General features: G+C 40.8%; 1 protein-coding gene across 9 annotated transcripts in view; it reads left to right on the plus strand.

Annotated features, from left to right (window-relative positions):
• Window positions 1-19,814, plus strand: part of LOC111863525 (sodium- and chloride-dependent GABA transporter 1) — a 49,234-nt gene extending 29,420 nt beyond the window's left edge. For all 9 annotated transcript variants that reach the window (XM_023849902.2, XM_023849900.2, XM_023849896.2 and 6 more), the window contains 7 exons: window positions 1,681-1,784; window positions 8,092-8,216; window positions 11,607-11,719; window positions 13,694-13,825; window positions 16,332-16,535; window positions 16,998-17,165; window positions 18,940-19,814. In XM_023849902.2, the coding sequence (XP_023705670.1) occupies window positions 1,681-1,784; window positions 8,092-8,216; window positions 11,607-11,719; window positions 13,694-13,825; window positions 16,332-16,535; window positions 16,998-17,165; window positions 18,940-19,029 (936 nt within the window). In that variant the 3' untranslated portion in view covers window positions 19,030-19,814. The remainder of the gene's footprint in view (window positions 1-1,680; window positions 1,785-8,091; window positions 8,217-11,606; window positions 11,720-13,693; window positions 13,826-16,331; window positions 16,536-16,997; window positions 17,166-18,939) is intronic.
• The last annotated feature ends 435 nt before the right edge of the window (window positions 19,815-20,249 follow it).

The raw sequence follows: 20,249 nt of genomic DNA on the forward strand, positions 1-20,249 counted from the left end.
TACAGATAGAGGCCTTGCGACGAGCTGATCACCCGCCCAAGGAGTCCTACCGAATGTGTAAGATCTAGAAAAACCGAAGTGAACGGAGAAGTTCATGGAGGTAGGCCTAGGCCCACTGGGGCTGTAGTGCCAAGGAGAATAAGAACATATATACGTTACAATCAGAAGATTGTTGATTAGGGCTCAAAACACTTCTGGGACGGCGCCAGAGCTTCTACAGCTTTCTTCAGGGAAAACTGTTTACTATTTGTATAGCTTGTCGGGAGGGGGGGAGGCGGACCTCTTGTGAACACCGGGCTCCATAAAAGGCTCTGCTCCACGGAGTTAAATGTATTAGTCCGTCAGTTATCTGAGTAGACTAGCCTTGATTCTTGGAGTTCTTGGTGAACAACAACAATGAATTTCTGGAACAGAGGTGAAAGCACCACCATCCATAATCCACGTAACTAATTAACCAACCAGCCTCATGCAGCTGAACCGTTCCTGAGAAGCCACCAGTAACTCAGCTACTCAAAAATTTCCCCAAATTTCATGCGTTCAGAAAATGCATTCCCGTGTTCACCCCCCCCCCAACTGGGCCCTGCCCAGAGCCACGCGAATTCACTCTATATCACTCCATACTATATAAGATCCATTTTATATTGTGCCCCCACCGATGCCCAGATCGACCTAGTGGTTTCTTTCCCTCTGGCTTTCCCACCAAAGTCCTATGAATGTTTCTCTTCTCCCTGCAGGCCAAGTGTCTTGTCTTCTCTACAACGTCCAGACCAGATCTGGGGCCCACCCAGCCTTTTATCCTGTGGAAGCTGTGGGCGATATCCCCGGGGGTAAATCGGCCGAGGCTGAAGCCAAGCACTCACCTCCATCTATTGCCGAGATGAATGATGGAGTTATACCTCCACTCCCCCCGTATGCCACAATGGCATAGTGCTTAATTATTTAAGAATAAGGGCAACTTTACCTTACCTTAACTTACCTCTGCGAGCTACATATACAGTCCATCCCATCCTCCTTGACTGGTTATTCTATTTGGCAAAGTATTCAAGTTACGAATACCCTCATTATGCAATTCTCTCCAACCTCCTCTCATTTCATACCTCTTTGGCTCAGATATTCTCCTCAGCAACTTGTTTTCAAATTAAATCAGTACATATTCTTTCCTAAATTTCAGAGAATAATTTTACACCCATACAAAACTATAGGCAAAATTATAGCTTTTTGTATTTTAATTTTTGCGCTTTATACAGCAGAAAAGGCGAAAGAATCTGAATCCAGTGATTACACGCATTCCCCAAATTCAATCTCTTATTAATTCCCTCATTAATCAAATTTTGATTGGTTAATCTAGTTCCAAATATTTCAATTGTACCACATTTTCAAAGGCTCTGCTAGGTATCTTTTTGTTACTATTTTCCCTGCATTCTGGTGGCGAGATATCAACATATACTTCTAGAGCAGCCTACTTGCTAGCGTCAGTTAGAGCTCCTAGGTTTCTCTCTCTAGATTTACGTCATCAGTATAGAGCAGAACCTGATGTGTCCCATTTAATTTCCGGAGTGGGGGGAGTGCTTTCCTAATGGCATATTCTGAAACAGAGTTGAGAAACATTCATGATAAAGCACCTCCATATTTACCACCCATAAATGCTATCAATTTTACGTGTTTCACATATTTTTACAGGTTTGGATTGATGCTGTAACTCAGATATTTTTCTCCTACGGGCTCGGCCTTGGCACGCTTGTAGCTCTGGGAAGCTACAACAAATTTACCAACAACGTGTACAAGTGAGTATCGTGTGAGCTTCAGGCTGTTGACGAGATAAATATAATCTTTAAGCTGTAAAGCACCGTGATAACTATACGTACCACCTGCCATGACATTAAAATACTCTCGGAATAAACAGCAAATTTTCCCTAAAGACATCAACTGATTTGTGCTTGTAATGAAGTCAGTGTATTATAAATAATCTTTAGATTAATTCAGGGTTCGAATTGTGAAGTCGTCAGGTATATCTCGCCAAGAATTGATCTGTTAATTACGAGTATACTATCGTATATTGTACCGGGCTTATTTATACCAGTCATTTTCCACTTTTCTTTTCCTTGGCACTACAGCCCCAGTGGGCCTAGACCTACATCCATGAACTTCTCCGTTCACTTTGGTTTTTCTAGATCTTACACATTCGGTAGGACTCCTTGGGCGGGTGATCAGCTCGTCGCAAGGTCTCCACCTGTACACAGTCACAGAAAAACGCACACACGAACTAAACATCCATGCCCTGAGTTGGATTCGAACCCACGATCCCGGTTTCCAAGCGAGCGAAGACAGTACATGCCTTAGACCGCTCGGCTACCGTGACCGGCCATTTTACACTTGCTGGATCATATTGGAACTAAAAATCTTTCGGACCCGGTTGACAAATTCACAGATTGTGAGCAGTTGCAAAGCGCTTCTCCTGTAATCCAAATTATCTCGGGGGAGAAAGCCGATAAAGAGGTCTGCGACGTTGTTGGCTTTGTATCTTCAGCGTGCAGGCTATCACTAAGCAAAACTTCACTCTCCCACCTTAATAATGATCTGTCTGGTTTAGAGAGTCTAACAGACGCAGAGGTTAAGGAAACTGTGGCAACTGACCCGGGATCCAGCAAGTAAAACAACAGTTAATTGCGTCACCAAAAGCATCAGAAGATTGACGCGTAAAAGGGCACTCGACCGATGGGAAACAAAAGTAGGGAACTGTGAAGTCACATCTCAAATTCTGTGACCTGTTGTGAAATTGCTCATGAAAAGGGATGAACCAAAGACGCCAGTCGCTGTTCATGGCCCTTTAGGGATAACGTATCACCCGGACGAGAAAGCCAACGCAATAGCGGACTGTTTAGGAAACCAGTTCACATCTCATGACTTGTGTCACGAAAACCATGTGCGACAGGTTGAGACCGCAGTCCATGCTTTGCTCACATCTGTAGGCGGAACCGCGTTAGGGGAAGTAGGACTTTGTGACATACATAAATTAACGAATTCATTAATTCATTGTTAAAGGCTTGTGGACTTGATGGCATTCGAAATGAATGCTTTAGGCATCTTCCAAGAAGACCACTGGTACACCTGACATATTTATTTAATCATTACCTTTGGCTGTCCCATTTTCCGAAGCCTTGGAAAGAAGTAAAAGTTATAAAGTTATCGAAACCCAGTAAGGACCCGACATTTCCTCAAAATTTACGCCCAATTAGCCTCTTGTCTTTAACAGGCAAGTTACTCGAAAAAGTTATTCTGAAAATAGTCCAAAGGCACATTGAAGAAAATGGCCTGATTAATTAAGGCCAGCCAGTTTGGTTTCCGTGCCCATCATAGCACGACACTTCAACGTATGAGGCTTGCGGAGCAGGTAACATTAAATTTCAACATTAACATGTCAAATAACAAAATTATGCAGGCAACAAGCAAAAATCATACAAAATCGTGAGAATGCACATGTGCGCAGTATAGGGCAAGGCGAAGCCAGACATAGAAAATACGAGGGGCTTAAACTTGGCGATGGCCATGCTTACGACTGTTCGAGTCACTTAGCTGCCGTTGTAGCATGAGTTGATTAAGATAGGCATGATCTGGTGCATAGTGCAAAAGGAAGAACTTGCTATAGGTGCGATACGTACACCAGACAAGGCCAAGCATATGTATTAGAAATAAAGCCATCCTCTCGTCAGAGAGGATGTTACGTAATAATTACGATCGCAAGGGTTCAGTTGGAAAAGAATCTCTGCTCATGATTGTCAAAGAGCTTGGCTAAAAGACGAACTGATTGGTTGTAAACCTCCAGTCGTAAAATAACTCTGACTCTGTCTCTGAGATAGTAGTGCAGTGTAGTGCAGTGTAGTGCAGTGTAGTGCAGTGGAGCTAGTGCGGTGGAGTGAAATGAGTGACTTAGTTCTGTGAGAGTCGTCGACCATCAAGGAAGTAAACACTGAAGTTGAGGGTGTTACACCCCTGGGGGGGGTGAGAAAATATTACGAATTTAGTCTGTCGCCACCCTTATAGTTAGGCTCTTCGTTGCACTCGGCTGCCACTCGGCACTCGGTCTTGGTTATGATCGCTCGGGATCGGTCGTGGACGGGTTGGTTATGGAAGGGTGAATCAAAACTCCCTGCGTACATCCTATCCTATGTACACTAGTCTATTTACACTGATATTTACATTAAAAGGGCCGCCTTCGGCCAGTTTACATAACACCTTCTCGCTACTCTCTTTCTAATTTCCCTCTCGGGGGGAGATACCGTGAGACTGTTGCTTCCCTTCATTGCTTGTCACTCTCTACACAATTTCTACCCTATTCTACCCTGGCTCTCGCTGGGGTACACTGGAGACTGTACTTTGAGATCACACAACAACACTTTTATCACAATAATGTTTAACAGCATGGCTTACATGAGCAAAGAGAATTACTTGCAATAGAAATGCAGATAAATGTCGCCATCCACCATCTCGTGGCACACATATCGGATAGGGCCTCCGGCTGACAACTCAGTATTATGTTTTTGATCAGATCCCTAAGTCTCCTGAATTCAGTAATTTATATCTTTAACTTGCTGACTCTGCGGTTGACGAAAGAGGGAGGTTAACTCCTCCTTTCGTCCTCAATTTCGGGAAGGGGGGTTTCCATTGGCTACCTTTTGGCTGTGGGTGGGCTCGTGGTCTTCTTTGCTGCTTATTTAATAATATTATCCTTTACTCCAGTGTCCCTCCAACGCGACTTGCAGAAGTGCTTTTGCGTATTCTGCTAAATCAGGCATTCTTACCATAGATTGTCTGTCCAGGTGTTGACATACTAATGTTATTGCTGTAAAACGTTTGTCGCAAGTCTTGAAACATTTAGGCAATGCATTTTGACTTCTAGTCTCAAAATTGCGCCGCAACAGGGGGATCTACGGCGTTGGAAGCCGTTACCTGACAACGACTGGTGAAGACACAGCAGACTGAGAAGACTTAGTACGTGCTGTAGTGAATTGCTTAGTGTGTGTGAATTAGCGATAGCACTATAGTTACTTGTGGTTACGTTCTTTAAGTGTTCAATAAATCCAATTACAAATTCAAACCCCGTCTATAGTCACATTGAATCATGTGACATTATTACGTTCTTCTAAGTGATCATCTGAGAATTTTCCTTCGTATAGATAGGACGGAGCGTCGTTTATTCTAGGTAAAACCATAAGTCGCTGGCAGATATTTCTATTAGGAATAGCTCCGTTTTCGGGGTTGGATTGATCCTTATTCTGTACACGCGTATTAGCTGCCGTATCGTGGAAGTGCTGACAAGTATTTCTCTCATGACCTTAATTGAAGGGGGATTTCTTTCTTTCCTTCTACAGGGAAACCCCTTCCTTGATTTGTTTAACCAAGGGCGAGAATCCCTTGTCCTTCATAGAGGTAAGATGCTAAAGCAGCTGATGCAGGCGCTTTGTATGATGTTTTGGCTTTCATGCAGGCTGCTTACCAAATACAGAAAGTTAAATTAGAACTATTTATGAGATAATTTTTGATGGAGATTTATCGGCTTGTACATGATCAGTTGACAATTGTGACAGTACTTGAAGGGGCAGATGTGGGATTTGAGGCGGATAGCATACGTATACCTGGTAAGCAGGTTGGCCATGACTGTTCACGTCATGTACGTGCACTGCTCTTTGCATTGCCATCATTCTTCCTGCAAGAAAAGCACAATTACAGGAGGCGTAAAGTAAATTCTAGTTGTAAATATTTTTCCCCCCCCTTGGCACTACAGCCCCAGTGGGCCTAGGCCTACCTCCATGAACTTCTCCGTTGACTTCGGTTTTCTAGATCTTAAACATAAGGTAAGACTCCTTGGGTGGGTGATAAGCTCGTCGCAAGGTCTCTCCTGTACACAAACACAGAAAAACGTACACAAACATCCATTCCCTGAGTGGGATTCGAACTCACGATCCCGGCTTCCGAGAGAGCGAAGACAGTGCACGCCTTAGACCGCTCGGCTATGTAAATATTCCACTTGTCGCAAATTCTCCTCTCTGTACTTACAGTTCTGTGATGTCATATGCGCTCAGTTCGCAGTTCACGCTAAAGATCAGAGAATCAGGTTCGTCTGGAGAGGGTTCCACATGAGCAAAAATTGTAGAACCTGTAGTAAACAACTTAATTTGGACTCACCCATATGGATGAGCACCTCTGATGTCATATGCTGGATCTCTTCTCGTCAGTTGCATGTGTACATTCTCTCTAGGGCACGGATTACAGGCCGCAGGGAATGTCCACTAATGTTCGTGCACACAATTACTGGTGTCGGTAAACTTCTTTCTGCGGTGGATGTAGGACAATTTTAGGCAGTCTTTATAAAGTAGGAAAACTTTGTCTGCCTGTCTGTAACTTAGCGATCAGTGCCTAAACCGATGAACAGGTTCTGTTAAAATTTGATAACGGAGTAGCATTCATAATCTTCAAGGATTTTATCCTGTTGTGTTAACTTATATTTCTTTACTGTTTTTCCGTCTGTACACAGTAACAAACTGCCGAATATAGTAACTCTGTGTAAGGACTTTCAGACAAACCGTTTCGCCGATTTTGTTGTATTTTGATATTTCAATATTATGCTTTGAAGTAAGAATGTTGTTCATTTTACCCAATACATTTTGCATTTTGCTGAAATGTTGTTTATAAGATGGCTGCATGTAAACTTAATAAACTGCAATGAACAACGTTGGAAATTTTGTGCACTATATAATGATGTACAGTCTTTCCAATGTTCGAGTAATATCTACAATTTTGTTTCGAACTGTCGTTAGTCTACTTCCGTCTACATTGTAGACGCGATGTGCAGGATCGTTGTGTTTTTGGAACCCTCCGTCTACATGATCCGGAAACGCATTCAGTAAAGAGATATGACAGAAGATATCCCAATTTGTTTGTGAATGAATACTTCTTTATAGTATTGAAAAACCAAGTTATTCTAAGTCCTACGAGCAAGTAGTCTACGCCCACCTTTCCAAAATGGACGCTACATGTTGGTTGACCTTGAGCCTTAGATCCTATCCAACTAACACAAAAACTTTGCACCCATTATCAAAGTATACTGCACTAAATTACTTCCCAGATTTGCCTCAAAGAGTTTTCCATTAAAATAGATGGTGTATAATTTTATCAGCAACGCCATTTGAAGATTTTTCGCCTTATAACAAAACAAACTCCGTGGTTTTAGTCAGCAAGCGAACTCTACCGACCGAGCGACCGCCGCTTTTCGGCGAAATTAGTATAACTATACGAAAAATGACGTAGAATATAGTGAAATAATAGCTTTTAGAAGACTATTAAAGAACTCGCCGTTACGAATAAACATAATTCATTGCTACCTATTCCATTCAGAGTAGCGTAGTAACAAAACATCTGCCTCCAAATTTCGACAGCGACGAAAAACGACATACATCTGCTATATACACAGTACATCAACAAAATGGCCGAGAACGCCTTAGGCAAATACACAACGTTGGAAGTAGCGGTTTCGATATTTTCTGATGAAGTATAAGTCAAGAGATGTCAGTACCTCATATTATGAGACTTACATTGTATTTACACCCTCCCGTCTACTATTAGGGTGTAACTTTGATATAAGAATGGCGAATCCACTAACACATATGCTGTGTCCGGAATAGTGTGCAGAACTCCTTGTCCAGACATGAAGCTGACACTCATGTCTAACTTGTGCAGAAGCTTCTCCCACACATTTACATGGCGTGGTGCGTAGACGGAACAACTTTTTCTTTACCTTACCCTGCCCATTACACTCCAACATTCACATAAACTTAAAGATGTCCCACACTACGAAGACGCATGGGGCAATTAAGGTACAGCTTCATCAGTCTTGACCTTGGCACTAGATTGGGAAAAGTTCCAGAAGAATGATAAAATTTGTATTATACGGAAATATAAATGTATTCATAAAATTTTAAACGAGATGCATAGCGACACATTCACTTCGAGGTAAATTCAATAAGGAGTCTTTCATGTCTATTTTTCATGTAGAGAACAGTACGAGTATTAAGAAGGACTGTGTTTCGGTTACAGAGACGCTTTAATCGTATGCTCCGTGAACTCAAGCACCAGCATATTTGCAGGCTTCGTCATATTTTCTGTGGTGGGCTTCATGGCGCACGAGCAGCAGAAGCCGGTTGCAGAAGTGGCAGCTTCAGGTAAGGCATTTAAAGGATCATACAGTTTTATTAAGATATATGACTGTTCTGTTGGAAAGCTAAGGATGAAATATTAATTCATCTCGGCGAAGGAAAAAAGAAGTCTTATTTATGTAACATTGCAGACGATGTTTCCAAGCACCAAATTGCATGCTGTCCCAAGACTTCTATTTGCATTTCCATTTCAAGCTGCACACTTCTCTTTCAAAAGGTGTAAATTGGGGAATCGAAAATGAGCACTGGTGTCATGTCAACCAGTAATATTTTAGATTTATTAAAACTTAACCCTGCTACGATGATATTACGGTCAAGGTCAGAAGTAGTTCATAATCATGTAGGGATTTCATGTTTCTATCTGCGGTAAAATAATAGTGCAACCAGCATAGCAAACTTTTAACAAATCTCTGCAGGAGTTTCCTGACTCATCTACGCATACGATTTGATACATATTCGTATGGATAAGTGGAATAATTTCCAGACACGTCATAACAAATGTCTAGCGAAAAGTACGAAACTGTAGACACACATATCTGCAAAATGCTTTGAATGGGGGTGAAAGAGGACAGATATAAGAATGGGAGAAGTATTAACAATTTAGAGCCATAGATGGGTATTACCATGTTAGGTGGGTCCCATGTCACCACGGCATGGCGCGTCCTCAGGTTTCAGATGGAGACAAAATTCGTTGACTTGTACCATAACTTAGTCCCAAGGTGTTACAGAGGTCTTGGATGGTCAGTCTACGGCATCGCAGAATCAAATTCCTAACTTTCGTGACATGTTCTGGTGTGGTGTCAGTTGACGGCCGTCCCGAATGATCGTCAGCATCAGTCGATGTTCGATCATTTTTTGAAACCCTTATACCAGTCGTAAGTTTGTATCTGGCCTAAACTGTTGTCACCAAAAGCTTGCTTCAACATTTGTCGCGTTTCTGCAGCGGTTTTCCCAAGTTTAAAACAAAACTTTATACAGACACGCTGCTCTCTCAGGTCAGCCATCGCAAAACCGCAAACTCACGGAAACACAACAATGGAAATACGTTCACCAATAATAAACCCAATCACTCAACTCGACGCCGCTTGTCACACTGATTCAAGAATGGTGTGTGTGGAGACACCTAGCGGTATTTCGATGTACTCATAACCATTCGCGCGCAAAATTCAAATGTCAGGACCTTTTTGATAGTACCACGTATATTCGGTAAGCAGTCGCAGACAGCCGACATGGGGTGGCCCTCCAGGTTTGGGGCTCGCAAATCTTCACTGTGAAAATAAGCTTCTTACGAAATGCCACCTAGGGCATCGGAATGGACAGATTCTTTGGGTTAACTGTCTAAATAAGAAAAATAGACACGAGATTTGGTACGTGGAATGTAAGAAGTCTGCATAGGACAGATGCAAGAGAAATATCAAAATATAAGTCGGATTCAGTGCCAGTATGGGAGAACAGATGGGACGGAGGTGGCACTGAACCGGCAGGCGAATATACATTTTTCTAGGGAAAGGGAGTGAGAATCATGAGTCAGGTACTGGTTCGTTGTACATAAGGCAAGATATCAGCATTTAAGAGTGTAGAGTTTGTTAGTGATAGGATGATGTACATAATACTAAGCGAGGGATGGTGTGATATCACTGTTCTGAATGTTCATGCCACAACAAAGGAAAAAAATTCATGTAATGAAGGACAGCGCCGGTCACGGTAGCTGAGCGGTCTAAGGCATGTACTGTCTTCACTCGCTTGGAAACCGGGATCGTGGGTTCGAATCCCACTCAGGGCATGGATGTTTAGTTTGTGTGTGTGCGATTTTCTGTGTTTGTGTACAGGCAGAAGCCTTGCGACGAGCTGATCACCTGCCCAAGCAGTCCTACCGAATGTGTAAGATCTGGAAAAACCTAGGCCCACTGGGGCTGTAGTGCCAAGGAAAAAACAAAATTGAAGGACAGCATCTACAAGGAATTAGAAAGTGTATTTGATAAATTCCCTAAATACCATAAGAAAATTGTGTTAGGGTATTTAAATGACGAAGTAGGTAGGGAAGATATTTTCAAACTAACAATTTGGAATGACAGTTCACATTAAATTAGAATGATAATCAATTTAGAGTAGTAAATTTCATCATATCAAAAAATCTTACTGTCAAAAGTACAATGTTCCCACATCGTAACATTTCATACATTCACTTGGACATCTCCTCGTGGAAAGACTCAAAATCAAATTCAAATTCTCAAATCAAGAGAAACACAGGATATTTTATTTACGCAAGTAAGGAGATTAGTCTAGATGTAAACTCAAAGAAAACTAACTATATGTTGCTGTTTCGTCACCAGAACGCACGGCAAAGTCATGGCATAAAGATAGGTAATAGATGTTTTGAAAATGTGCCAGTGTACAAATATTTGGGAACGACTGTAACAAATGTAAACCTGATTCATGAGGAACTTAAGAGAAAATTGAACTCCAGTAATGCTTACCACCATTCAGTCCGGGACCTTTTGTCTTCAGGTCTACTGTCTAAAAACGTAAAAATTAGAATATAAAAAACTAACTAATTAAACACTAGGCCATGAAGGCGTATGGGGGAATGAATGTATAGATCTACATTTTCTTGACCTCGGCACTAGCTGGAAGTGAGTGATCAGCTTCACGCCCCTGTCACTTTACTACCGGTACCAATTGCACAGGATGTTGGGTGGACGCAAGAGCCGATCTGGACGACATGGAGAAGTGAAAATTCTTGCCTCAACCGGGACTCGAACTCTGACCCCTTGGTTGTTGAGCCCGTAGACAGTCGCTATATCAGCAATTTACATATGTACACGTAATAAGGTATCATGGAATTCTGCGCCATCTAATCGAATAAATTTAGAGGTTTCGCATAACCCTAAGCATTCTTAATTCTTTATTATGATTGGGTGGTTCTTGCTGTGGTTGGTTACTAGAGCTTGATTGAATCTGGCATCCTGTAGGACTGTCAGGCCTGTTATCCAGTTGCTACTGTTTGTGGCAATGGATGCTGCAGGCACGTCATTCTCCTTGGTGTGATTGCTTATCGACAGTTACGATGCTGACGAAATTTCTGGCCAAAAGCTGATACACTCTACAAGATCTATACCTGACACTTGATACGCTACATAAAACCCTTCGCATCTCCAATCCCTGACTTATACAGGAGCTGCGGGCTTTTACTAGTCAGCAATCTCAACCCTTTGTCAACATTAGTTCTGTTTCACTGCCTGTAATATTGCCTTTGAGTTGACGTAATTGTCATGTCAGTTTTTCGTTTTTTAATTCCTTACCTTAATTTGTTGCATTTCTAGTTCTTATTTCTTAATAAAAGCTAGAATTATTTTAGAAAGTGAGAGAGTCACGCTGATGGTTCATTGCCTGCAGGTCCAGGACTGGCATTCCTGGCATACCCATCAGCCGTTCTGCAGCTACCTGGATCACCAATGTGGTCCTGTCTTTTCTTCCTCATGCTGCTTTGTATTGGACTGGACAGCCAGGTACAGCTCAAGAATATGTTGCACCGAGATAATTTGTGTCAGGAAAGAATGGCCACAACTGATATCCTCCTGGGATAGCCTAGGGTAGCTTTATAGTTGAAAATTAGGTTAGCTGGTACCATGAAGTCTGTCAATGGTATAGCTGCTCCAGCATGACTTCTGGTACTTTATCAAGTAACATGAGAAGTGGAAGAATAACGCATCATAACAGCTGTGGAAAGATGACCATGTTGGATGATACTCTCGAGACAAAACTTAAAAATAGCATATCATTCCAGTACACACAAATTATGAATAATCAGATATAGGCACAGTTTTCATGTCTACTCTATGTGAATTCATATCCAGCATACCCATTCATTCATTTATCAATGGTCCACTGCCCTTTGTTGTGCCCTGGCCGCTTTTTCAGTTTTGTAATCTTATACACCTTCAATACAACACCTTGGATGGGGGATCAGTCCGTCGCAATCCAGTATATCCACTGATCCAATAATTCTACATTCATAACTACTGTCAGGGCTGCAATCTACTGTACATTCTTCAGCCTCTACCTCATGATAGAAAGATGTGTGTTACAACAGGTGAAGGCTACAATTATCATTGACTATTTTTTTAATTTACAGCCATGAGTGAGAGTCAGTAAATAGGACACAAATGGATATAAAACGTAAAACACATAATATTCGAATTTGGGGAAAAGAGTTATCCCTCAAAATATCCTTCACCAACATTGATACACTTGTCCCTTTGCTTTGCCACAACACGGAAGTCTTCTGGTTGTTGTTTCAGCCACTTCCGCGCCTCCTGTTCAACCTCTTTATCTTCAGCAGCGAAACTTTTGTCACCAAGATGGCTTTATAGTGTGCCATACAGATGGATGTCACTAGAGGCCAAATAGGGCTGTAAGGAGGATATTCAAGTAGTTCCCACTGTGGAAGTCTCCTACGAATTGCATCACGAATTTTCAACAGAACTTCACAGTACAATGCAGAATTCACATTTTTATCAAGCTTCTGAGAATGGGGTAACAGCACACCCTGAGAATCCCAAAACACAGTGAGCATGAACTTTCCAGCTAATGGCGCACTCATAACATTAAAATTTTAATTCAAGGTGAACTCGGATAATTCCATTGCATTGAAGCACGCTTTGATTCGGGATGGTGGTGATGCATCCACAATTCGTCCTCAGTAACAATCCTGTTAAACATATCCTGATCCATTCGGTTCATTTTTTTCGATCCTTTAGTTCTTTGCTCACCCACGCCACTGTGCGCACACTTTCCGAAACTTCAAACGAAAATGCATTATGCTCTATGCTAAGCCATGGGAACATACTAGTGGAATTGTTATACTGTCTACCGTTATCCTCATGTAAGCTTGAATCAGCTCTTCCACCCTCTGCACAGTTTCTTCTGTCGCAAACTCAACAGGACGACCTGGTCGGACATCATCTGCATCTTTTGAATGTCTTTGAGAGAATTCTCGACCCAGTTGTGAACCGCTTTACGCGATAAACACTTCCCACCGTGAGCATCCTTTGCATTGAGTCCTTTTGCCCATATAAAAACACAATAGAACGCTGCTCTTTGGTAGAATACTCCTCAAGCATGGTCACCAGATTGACTACTGAAAACAGCCTCTGAACATGTGAATGCGCGTCTTCTGCCTAGACTGTCATGAATGTGGACTGTGCTGCTTCCTAGTGGTACACATAGAAAACCTATTACGTTCATTACAGCTGTTATACTCCTGTGACCTATTTGCTGACTCTCCCTCGTATAATAGAAATACGAAACATTAGTCTAGCCTGTACATCCATACTGCTGGAAGGACTTTCCGAACCTGCCTATAGGTGATACACCAATTTACCATGCCTGCCACCTGTAGGAATAACAAGTAACTCTTCTAACACTTCTTTGCTTGTCTACAGAACATTTCACTTTAAATGTAATATCACTCTTATCCACAGTTCTGCACCATGGAAGGTTTTATCACTGCCATGGTTGATGAATGGCCTCACCTTCTGCGACGACGCAAAGAATTGTTCATAGCTGGAGTGTGCGTCTTATCATACATAGTTGGGCTGTCCTGCATATCACAGGTTTGTAGTTGCAAATTAATTGCAGGAAGACTAGACTTAAAATCTGTTACGCTCGAACAAGGTAATTCATATATTTAATAAAACATTGGGTTACGTTATTTATTTATGAGAACTTGCTTATTAAGGCGTTCAGAGACAGTCGACAAGACTCCTTGGGCGGGAATCAGCCCGTCGCAAGGACACTACCTAACACAGGCATCCATGCTTTGAGTGGGATTCGAAACCATGATCCCAGTGTTCGAGCGAGCGAAGACATTTCATGCAGTATCATAAAACTAAGAATATTCGCCACACATTAATAACAAAAATTTATAGGTAAATACTTGGACTTGATAATACCTGTCATTAGTTTCCACCTGTGTAACCATCACTCTGCCCTCATCTGGCTCCAATGACATGGAAAATAGATTGTTTGAAGGGTCCGAATTCATGGAGATAAATTTACACAATTTACAATCACTCCACACTAATCTTCTCAGTCCATTTCCACTGGTCTTCACTATCCGCTTCCTGGCAACGGATTTGTACACGGAACAGTAGAAGTCTCACTAAATCACACACTCCCAATCACACTGCACTATAGTGCACATGAAGTCTTCAAATCACACTTTAAGTCTTCATAGTTCGACGAAATTTTCGTGGGCGTTTCCTANGGTAAATGGAGGCCAGAGTGCATCCTGAACGGAAGCGTATATCATAAGGCTTAGTGAAACTTCCTGCTGGAGCGCCTCTGAGAGTCGTATGATGGACTGTCTTAGACAGCCACTTATGACGGTGGGGGAGGTATTACAAGAGTTTTAAGAGGAACTTCACGAGGATACCTGAGTTTGTACAGTGGCCTTCTCAGTTGGGAGGTGCTGCCAAATATGTCGCAAACCGAGACCTCCGAACCCTGTGTCGATGCCTGAAATGCCAGTATACCGTCCGTGAACCATTTGAGTGGATCGCTATTGACATCGCAGGGCCCTCATCGGAGAGCCACAGTGGAAATAAGAACCTCCTGATTGCCACGGATAACTTCACCAAGTGTCCAGAATTTTACTCCATCCCTAGTCAGGAAGCATCGACGAGTACTGATGTCCCGGTGAGTCAACTTCTGCCAATGCGGGGCCCCGAGGGAACTGCACAGTGACTAAAGCCGGAACATGGAGTCACGATTCCTACAGTAGGTATTATGGCACGCGCCACCCCTTGTCATGCAGAGTGGATAACTCTGGTCTCAATCTGGGACATCTGAAATATGAAACAGGAATACTAACCATTCAGCCATGGTATTTAGTGAAGATGAGAATATGATTAATTAAGAATATAGTAAGATAATTTCATTATGGTGCTAATTTAATTATGACTTTTCAAACTGAAGGTTCAGAGCAATAGAATTTTACATTAAATTTTGGGGTTCATCAGTTACTGCAAAGATTTGTATAATATTGTCACGTTTTTGGATGACCAAGACACGGGTTTGGATAGATAATTGGATTTACTAACAACCTACAGGTCGTAACTACAAATAATTATTAAACTCTTGATGATTTACACAATTTACAATCACTCCACACTAATCTTCTCAGTCCATTTCCACTGGTCTTCACTATCCGCTTCCTGGCAACGGATTTGTACACGGAACAGTAGAAGTCTCACTAAATCACACACTCCCAATCACACTGCACTATAGTGCACATGAAGTCTTCAAATCACACTTTAAGTCTTCATAGTTCGACAAAATTTTCGTGGGCGTTTCCTACTGAGAACTCAGAACTGAACTGTAGCGCTATTTGTTTTTAAGATAATCCTTCTGCACGGACACCACAGGAAACACAGTCTTCCATTTTTGAAACGTGTTTACTGAATCACTGAATAGCAAAGGTCGCGGCAAGGACTTCATAGAATACAGTCTCTCTACTGTTGAGGTTTGTTTACCGAGCCGTTGTTTAGCAACGCTCTGGTCATCCATGTTACAACATTATGCAAAGATGTTTAAAACCATTATAAAACTGTAAGACAACGGGTGTGAGCAATGTTCCCTCTAAGCTGTGCATGTGTGTGGCCGTGCAGCGGTTGTTTCAGTCTACCACGCACTGCCGGCAACTGTGCAGTGTTTTCTGTTATGCCTGTTATGGATCTTCTACGAAAATAACTCCCCTCCACCTCAAAGGTTGTCCAAGCCAATACAATTGCTGCTCACAAGACACCATGGCAAGCATACTAGCGTCCACAGCTTAGAGGGAACGTAGCAATTTAATTCCAATTCATCAGCTCAAACTGGAGCATTGTATGTCTGATGATGACCCAGTGTAAGGGTCAAAACATATTGCATCTGTAAAAACACAATAAAGGCAAATGTTGATAGAGTAATGTCTTCTTTATTTTAAATACAGTATACTGTTGTGTAGACGGCATACCTTATACACTTTAGTATATCTTAAAAATGCATAGGTTTAAAAGCAGGGTTTCAAGACAAAATGATTCAGTGTTCTGAGTGCCTCTTTATGTTATTTTGTTTTAGGGTGGAATGTATGTTTTCCAAATCCTTGATTCATATGCTGTCAGTGGCTTCTGTCTCCTGTTCCTGATCTTCTTTGAATGTATTGCTATTTCATGGGCATTTGGAGTAAATCGATTTTATGATGGCATCAAAGACATGATTGGCTACTACCCATTCATGTTCTGGAAGCTCTGTTGGACCATCACTACACCACTCATATGTGTGGTAAGTTAACTTGAAAGGAACTCACAATTCAAATATTTCGTTTCTCTGTGGTTAATCAAAGACAGTGAAGGAAACTGTTACAGAAATTTTACAGTATTCCTCTAGTATATAACTGGAGACATATATGGCCCAAGGAATCGTGTTTTCAGACTTAAGAATCTTATTTATAGATATATGGTAGAACTCGCTGGATAGATGATAGGCCTGCCACAACACCACTAATATACAAACTATCAGAAATGGGGGGGGGGACAGTTATTGTGTCATAAAATAATATAGAAACCAACAAACTAAAATGATCTGATTTCAATTGATCCAACCTCATTAAACTTATAAGTAATAATCCACAAATCAGCCAACTACAATGATATGAACTCATTTGATATTGCATAAGACCTTCAGCTGATTTAGCCTCATTAAACATTTTTATCATCTCTCTAAATTTACAAATTTTCATTTTAGGGAGTGTTTTTCTTCAACATTGTGCAGTGGACTCCAATAAAGTACCTAGACTATGAGTACCCGTGGTGGAGCCATGTTCTGGGTTGGCTTACAGCACTTTCTTCCATGCTGTGCATTCCAGGTTACATGGTCTACATTTGGATGAAAACCCCAGGAGACACAAGAACAGTAAGTTTTAGAAGACTCTGTGCAAGTTTTCTACGTCCTATGATTATTGTATAGTAAATATTTGTACATTATGATTACCAAACTGCGTTCTTTTGTGAAAGCCTGGATGTATGTGACAGAATCCCAGGAGTGTTCCACATTTCTTTTGAATCACCAGTCTAGAAGCAGTTTTCTAAAGTGATGTTTCTCAGCCCCCAGCGGAGGAATCATTTGTCACAGACAAGTGCAGTAATAGAAAACATACTTTTGTTACATGACATGCCAGCAACTGTTCCATTGTGTTTTTGAAAGAACACTGGTTACAGGGGAACTGGGATATTGCAGTCAGTATAGTGACAGCCTATGAGCTGGATGGCCACTTTCACTTTCACTTTATTTTAAATTCCATAGGTTCTTTTCAGGTCACGCATGCCATAGTATATAGAACATGTCAACATACATAAACACATACATAAAAACAATGAACCCATCAACATGCAATACAGTCACAATACAAAGGGGTCACATTTTGAGTCCTGATAGGGGTGGGATTTTCCTCCTCTCCACATTGTCCAGACTAGTTGTGGGGTTCACCCAGCCTCCTATCCAGTGGGTATTTTCCTGAGGGTAACTGGCCAGGACATGAAGCTGACCACACACTTCCTACTAGTGCTGAGGTCAAGAATATATGGATATACATCCACTCTCCATATGTCTTCATGGCCTCATGCTCAATTAGGTACACACAGGAACAACTTCACCCTTTTTACACTGGACACAACATCATTCTAACTTCTAATTTATTAAACTGGAGTAACTTCAAACTTGTGCCATGCAGAAGAGGAAATGTTTTAGCATATTAGCCAACCAGCAGTTTTCAGTGTATTGTCATGAAAATATCAATGGAAATAGATTTCATAAAAACCATTTTCCCCTTCCCATAAGTTGTGCACTATGAAGGAATGCCCTTCTCCTTTGCTTTTACAGAATTGCAGGTTATAATTTTGGTGCCAGTTTCTGGTGCTATTCTGTAAAGTGAAAGAGGTTTGGGGAATACTCAAATACATAAAATTTTCTAATTACAAAAAATGATAAAGAAAAATATAAAAACTGATAATAGTCCAGCATATACTAAAATTATTTACACTTTATTTTTCTTGGTTATGACACCAAGCAATATGGCACCTGGTTACTTCTACCTATCAAACCCCATGGTGTAAAAGACAAAAGCCTATTATTTAATTTCTCACTGCAGTGAAAACTTTAATGTAGCACTTAGGTTTCCACAACCACTGGGTACAATATTTCAGTTGGCTAACAGGGCAGAATATAAAATACAGCTTTGTGTTATATCATAAAATTTCTCTGTATGTTATCAGAATTTTGTGGCTTGTTGAAAATCATCAAAACAGAAGAGCAGGAAATGGTTCCACGTTTAAATTCTAAAATCTCATATTTTGGGTTTCAAAATACATATTTTTTAGAATGGGTACTGATGAATCTTAAAAGGGTACATGAAATGCTAAAATATTATTCCCGAAGTGATTACTGAAGCATGAAACCAATTCTAGCATGTTTAAACATATAAAGGTTCATAGCAAAATTTTGTTATTAATATTAAAATGTTAGGAAGTGATTGCTGCAGCATAAAACTAATTAAATATACTCATACAAATTTCCCACAAAATTTTGTTATTAACTTTATCTTAAATTTCTGGCAGTCTTCCCCTTCCTGCAAACCTGAAAACACAGAATATGTAAATAAACATTCGCTTTGTCTTCCTACACTTTACAGAGAGTCAAACTTCTTGTACGGATAGAAGATGATGTGGCAAGTCTTCGAGGAAAGATGACAGGAACACCTTCAGAGATAACATCTCTGTAACTTATTAGTTCCATGCCAACTAGTTTAACTCCTGTCTCCTTCAAGTGAGCAACCAATTGCCGATCTCCAGACTTTGAAAAGAGATGAAAAAATGTGCTTGCCTTTGAAGAAATGTATGAATAACGTACTTCTAACTGTCCTTGATACTAACAGTGAAGTAAAAATTAGGAGACGGACATCTGCAACTCAAACTTGAAGTAGTTTCAGAATACTTACACAAGATACTCGCCATGTTTTGGAGGGGGGATTACTGTATTCATATAAGGAACATGCAATCAATGGTGTATTTCCTTGAAAATATAATGGCCACTAAGAGACGGAAAAGTTGTTTCATACCAGAAGCAATTTTCAATAGTGAAATATCTGAAGTCAAGAATCCAACAGCAATTCCATGCCACCAGCATTAGTAGACTATAGTACAATCATCACTTTCTGTGTACAAACTCAATGTGACACAACCCTATCATATGTGTGTGATGCATTCAGATTATTTTTGCTAATAAATGTAAGGATTTCTGATGCAACTAATTTATTTGTCAAAAAGACAGATCATTATTAGTATGTGATATAAATAGATGGGCCATTTTATTTCATTTTAATTCTTGATGTTAACAAGCATGCTTTCAAGTAACACATGTACACATGCAGCTAGCAGAATGTATCATGATTTCATACAGCTCTAGTTTTTTGTGAGAACACAGTTTATCATTATGCAAATATGTTGTCACAAACTCTATATACAGCTGTAACTTTGTTTTCAATAAAAACACTTTTTACTTATAATAGACCGTTATTGAATTAATGGAACTTCTGTGTCCCTACACTATGTTCGCGGTTATTATGATCCCACAATCGCAACCAAAGCAACCACAACCATCATTTAATTTTCGTTTTCCGAGGCCATGTCACTCACCCAGTCATAAGAATGTAACTCAGAGCACAGTAATAAATACTTTAGAATGTTACATCTTTGAAGTGGATATTGTAGAAGTAGAAATGCAACTAACATACAATGTGTATATAAATATGTTACAACGCTCTCTGGTGGATAGATGGATTCAATGTGGTCATATTTTGTTAATACACCCATGTCTGGAAATGCTATGTTTACGCGCTTGGGCCTCTGAAATGTGAAGGAGGACCTTTACCAAGGACGGAATTGTCAACTTCAGAAACTGCCATGTATGGGCTCAAGAAAATCCTAAAGCGAAGCATATCCA

Source organism: Cryptotermes secundus, unplaced genomic scaffold, assembly GCF_002891405.2.
Source record: "Cryptotermes secundus unplaced genomic scaffold, Csec_1.0 scaffold89, whole genome shotgun sequence".
Lineage (NCBI taxonomy): Eukaryota > Metazoa > Arthropoda > Insecta > Blattodea > Kalotermitidae > Cryptotermes > Cryptotermes secundus.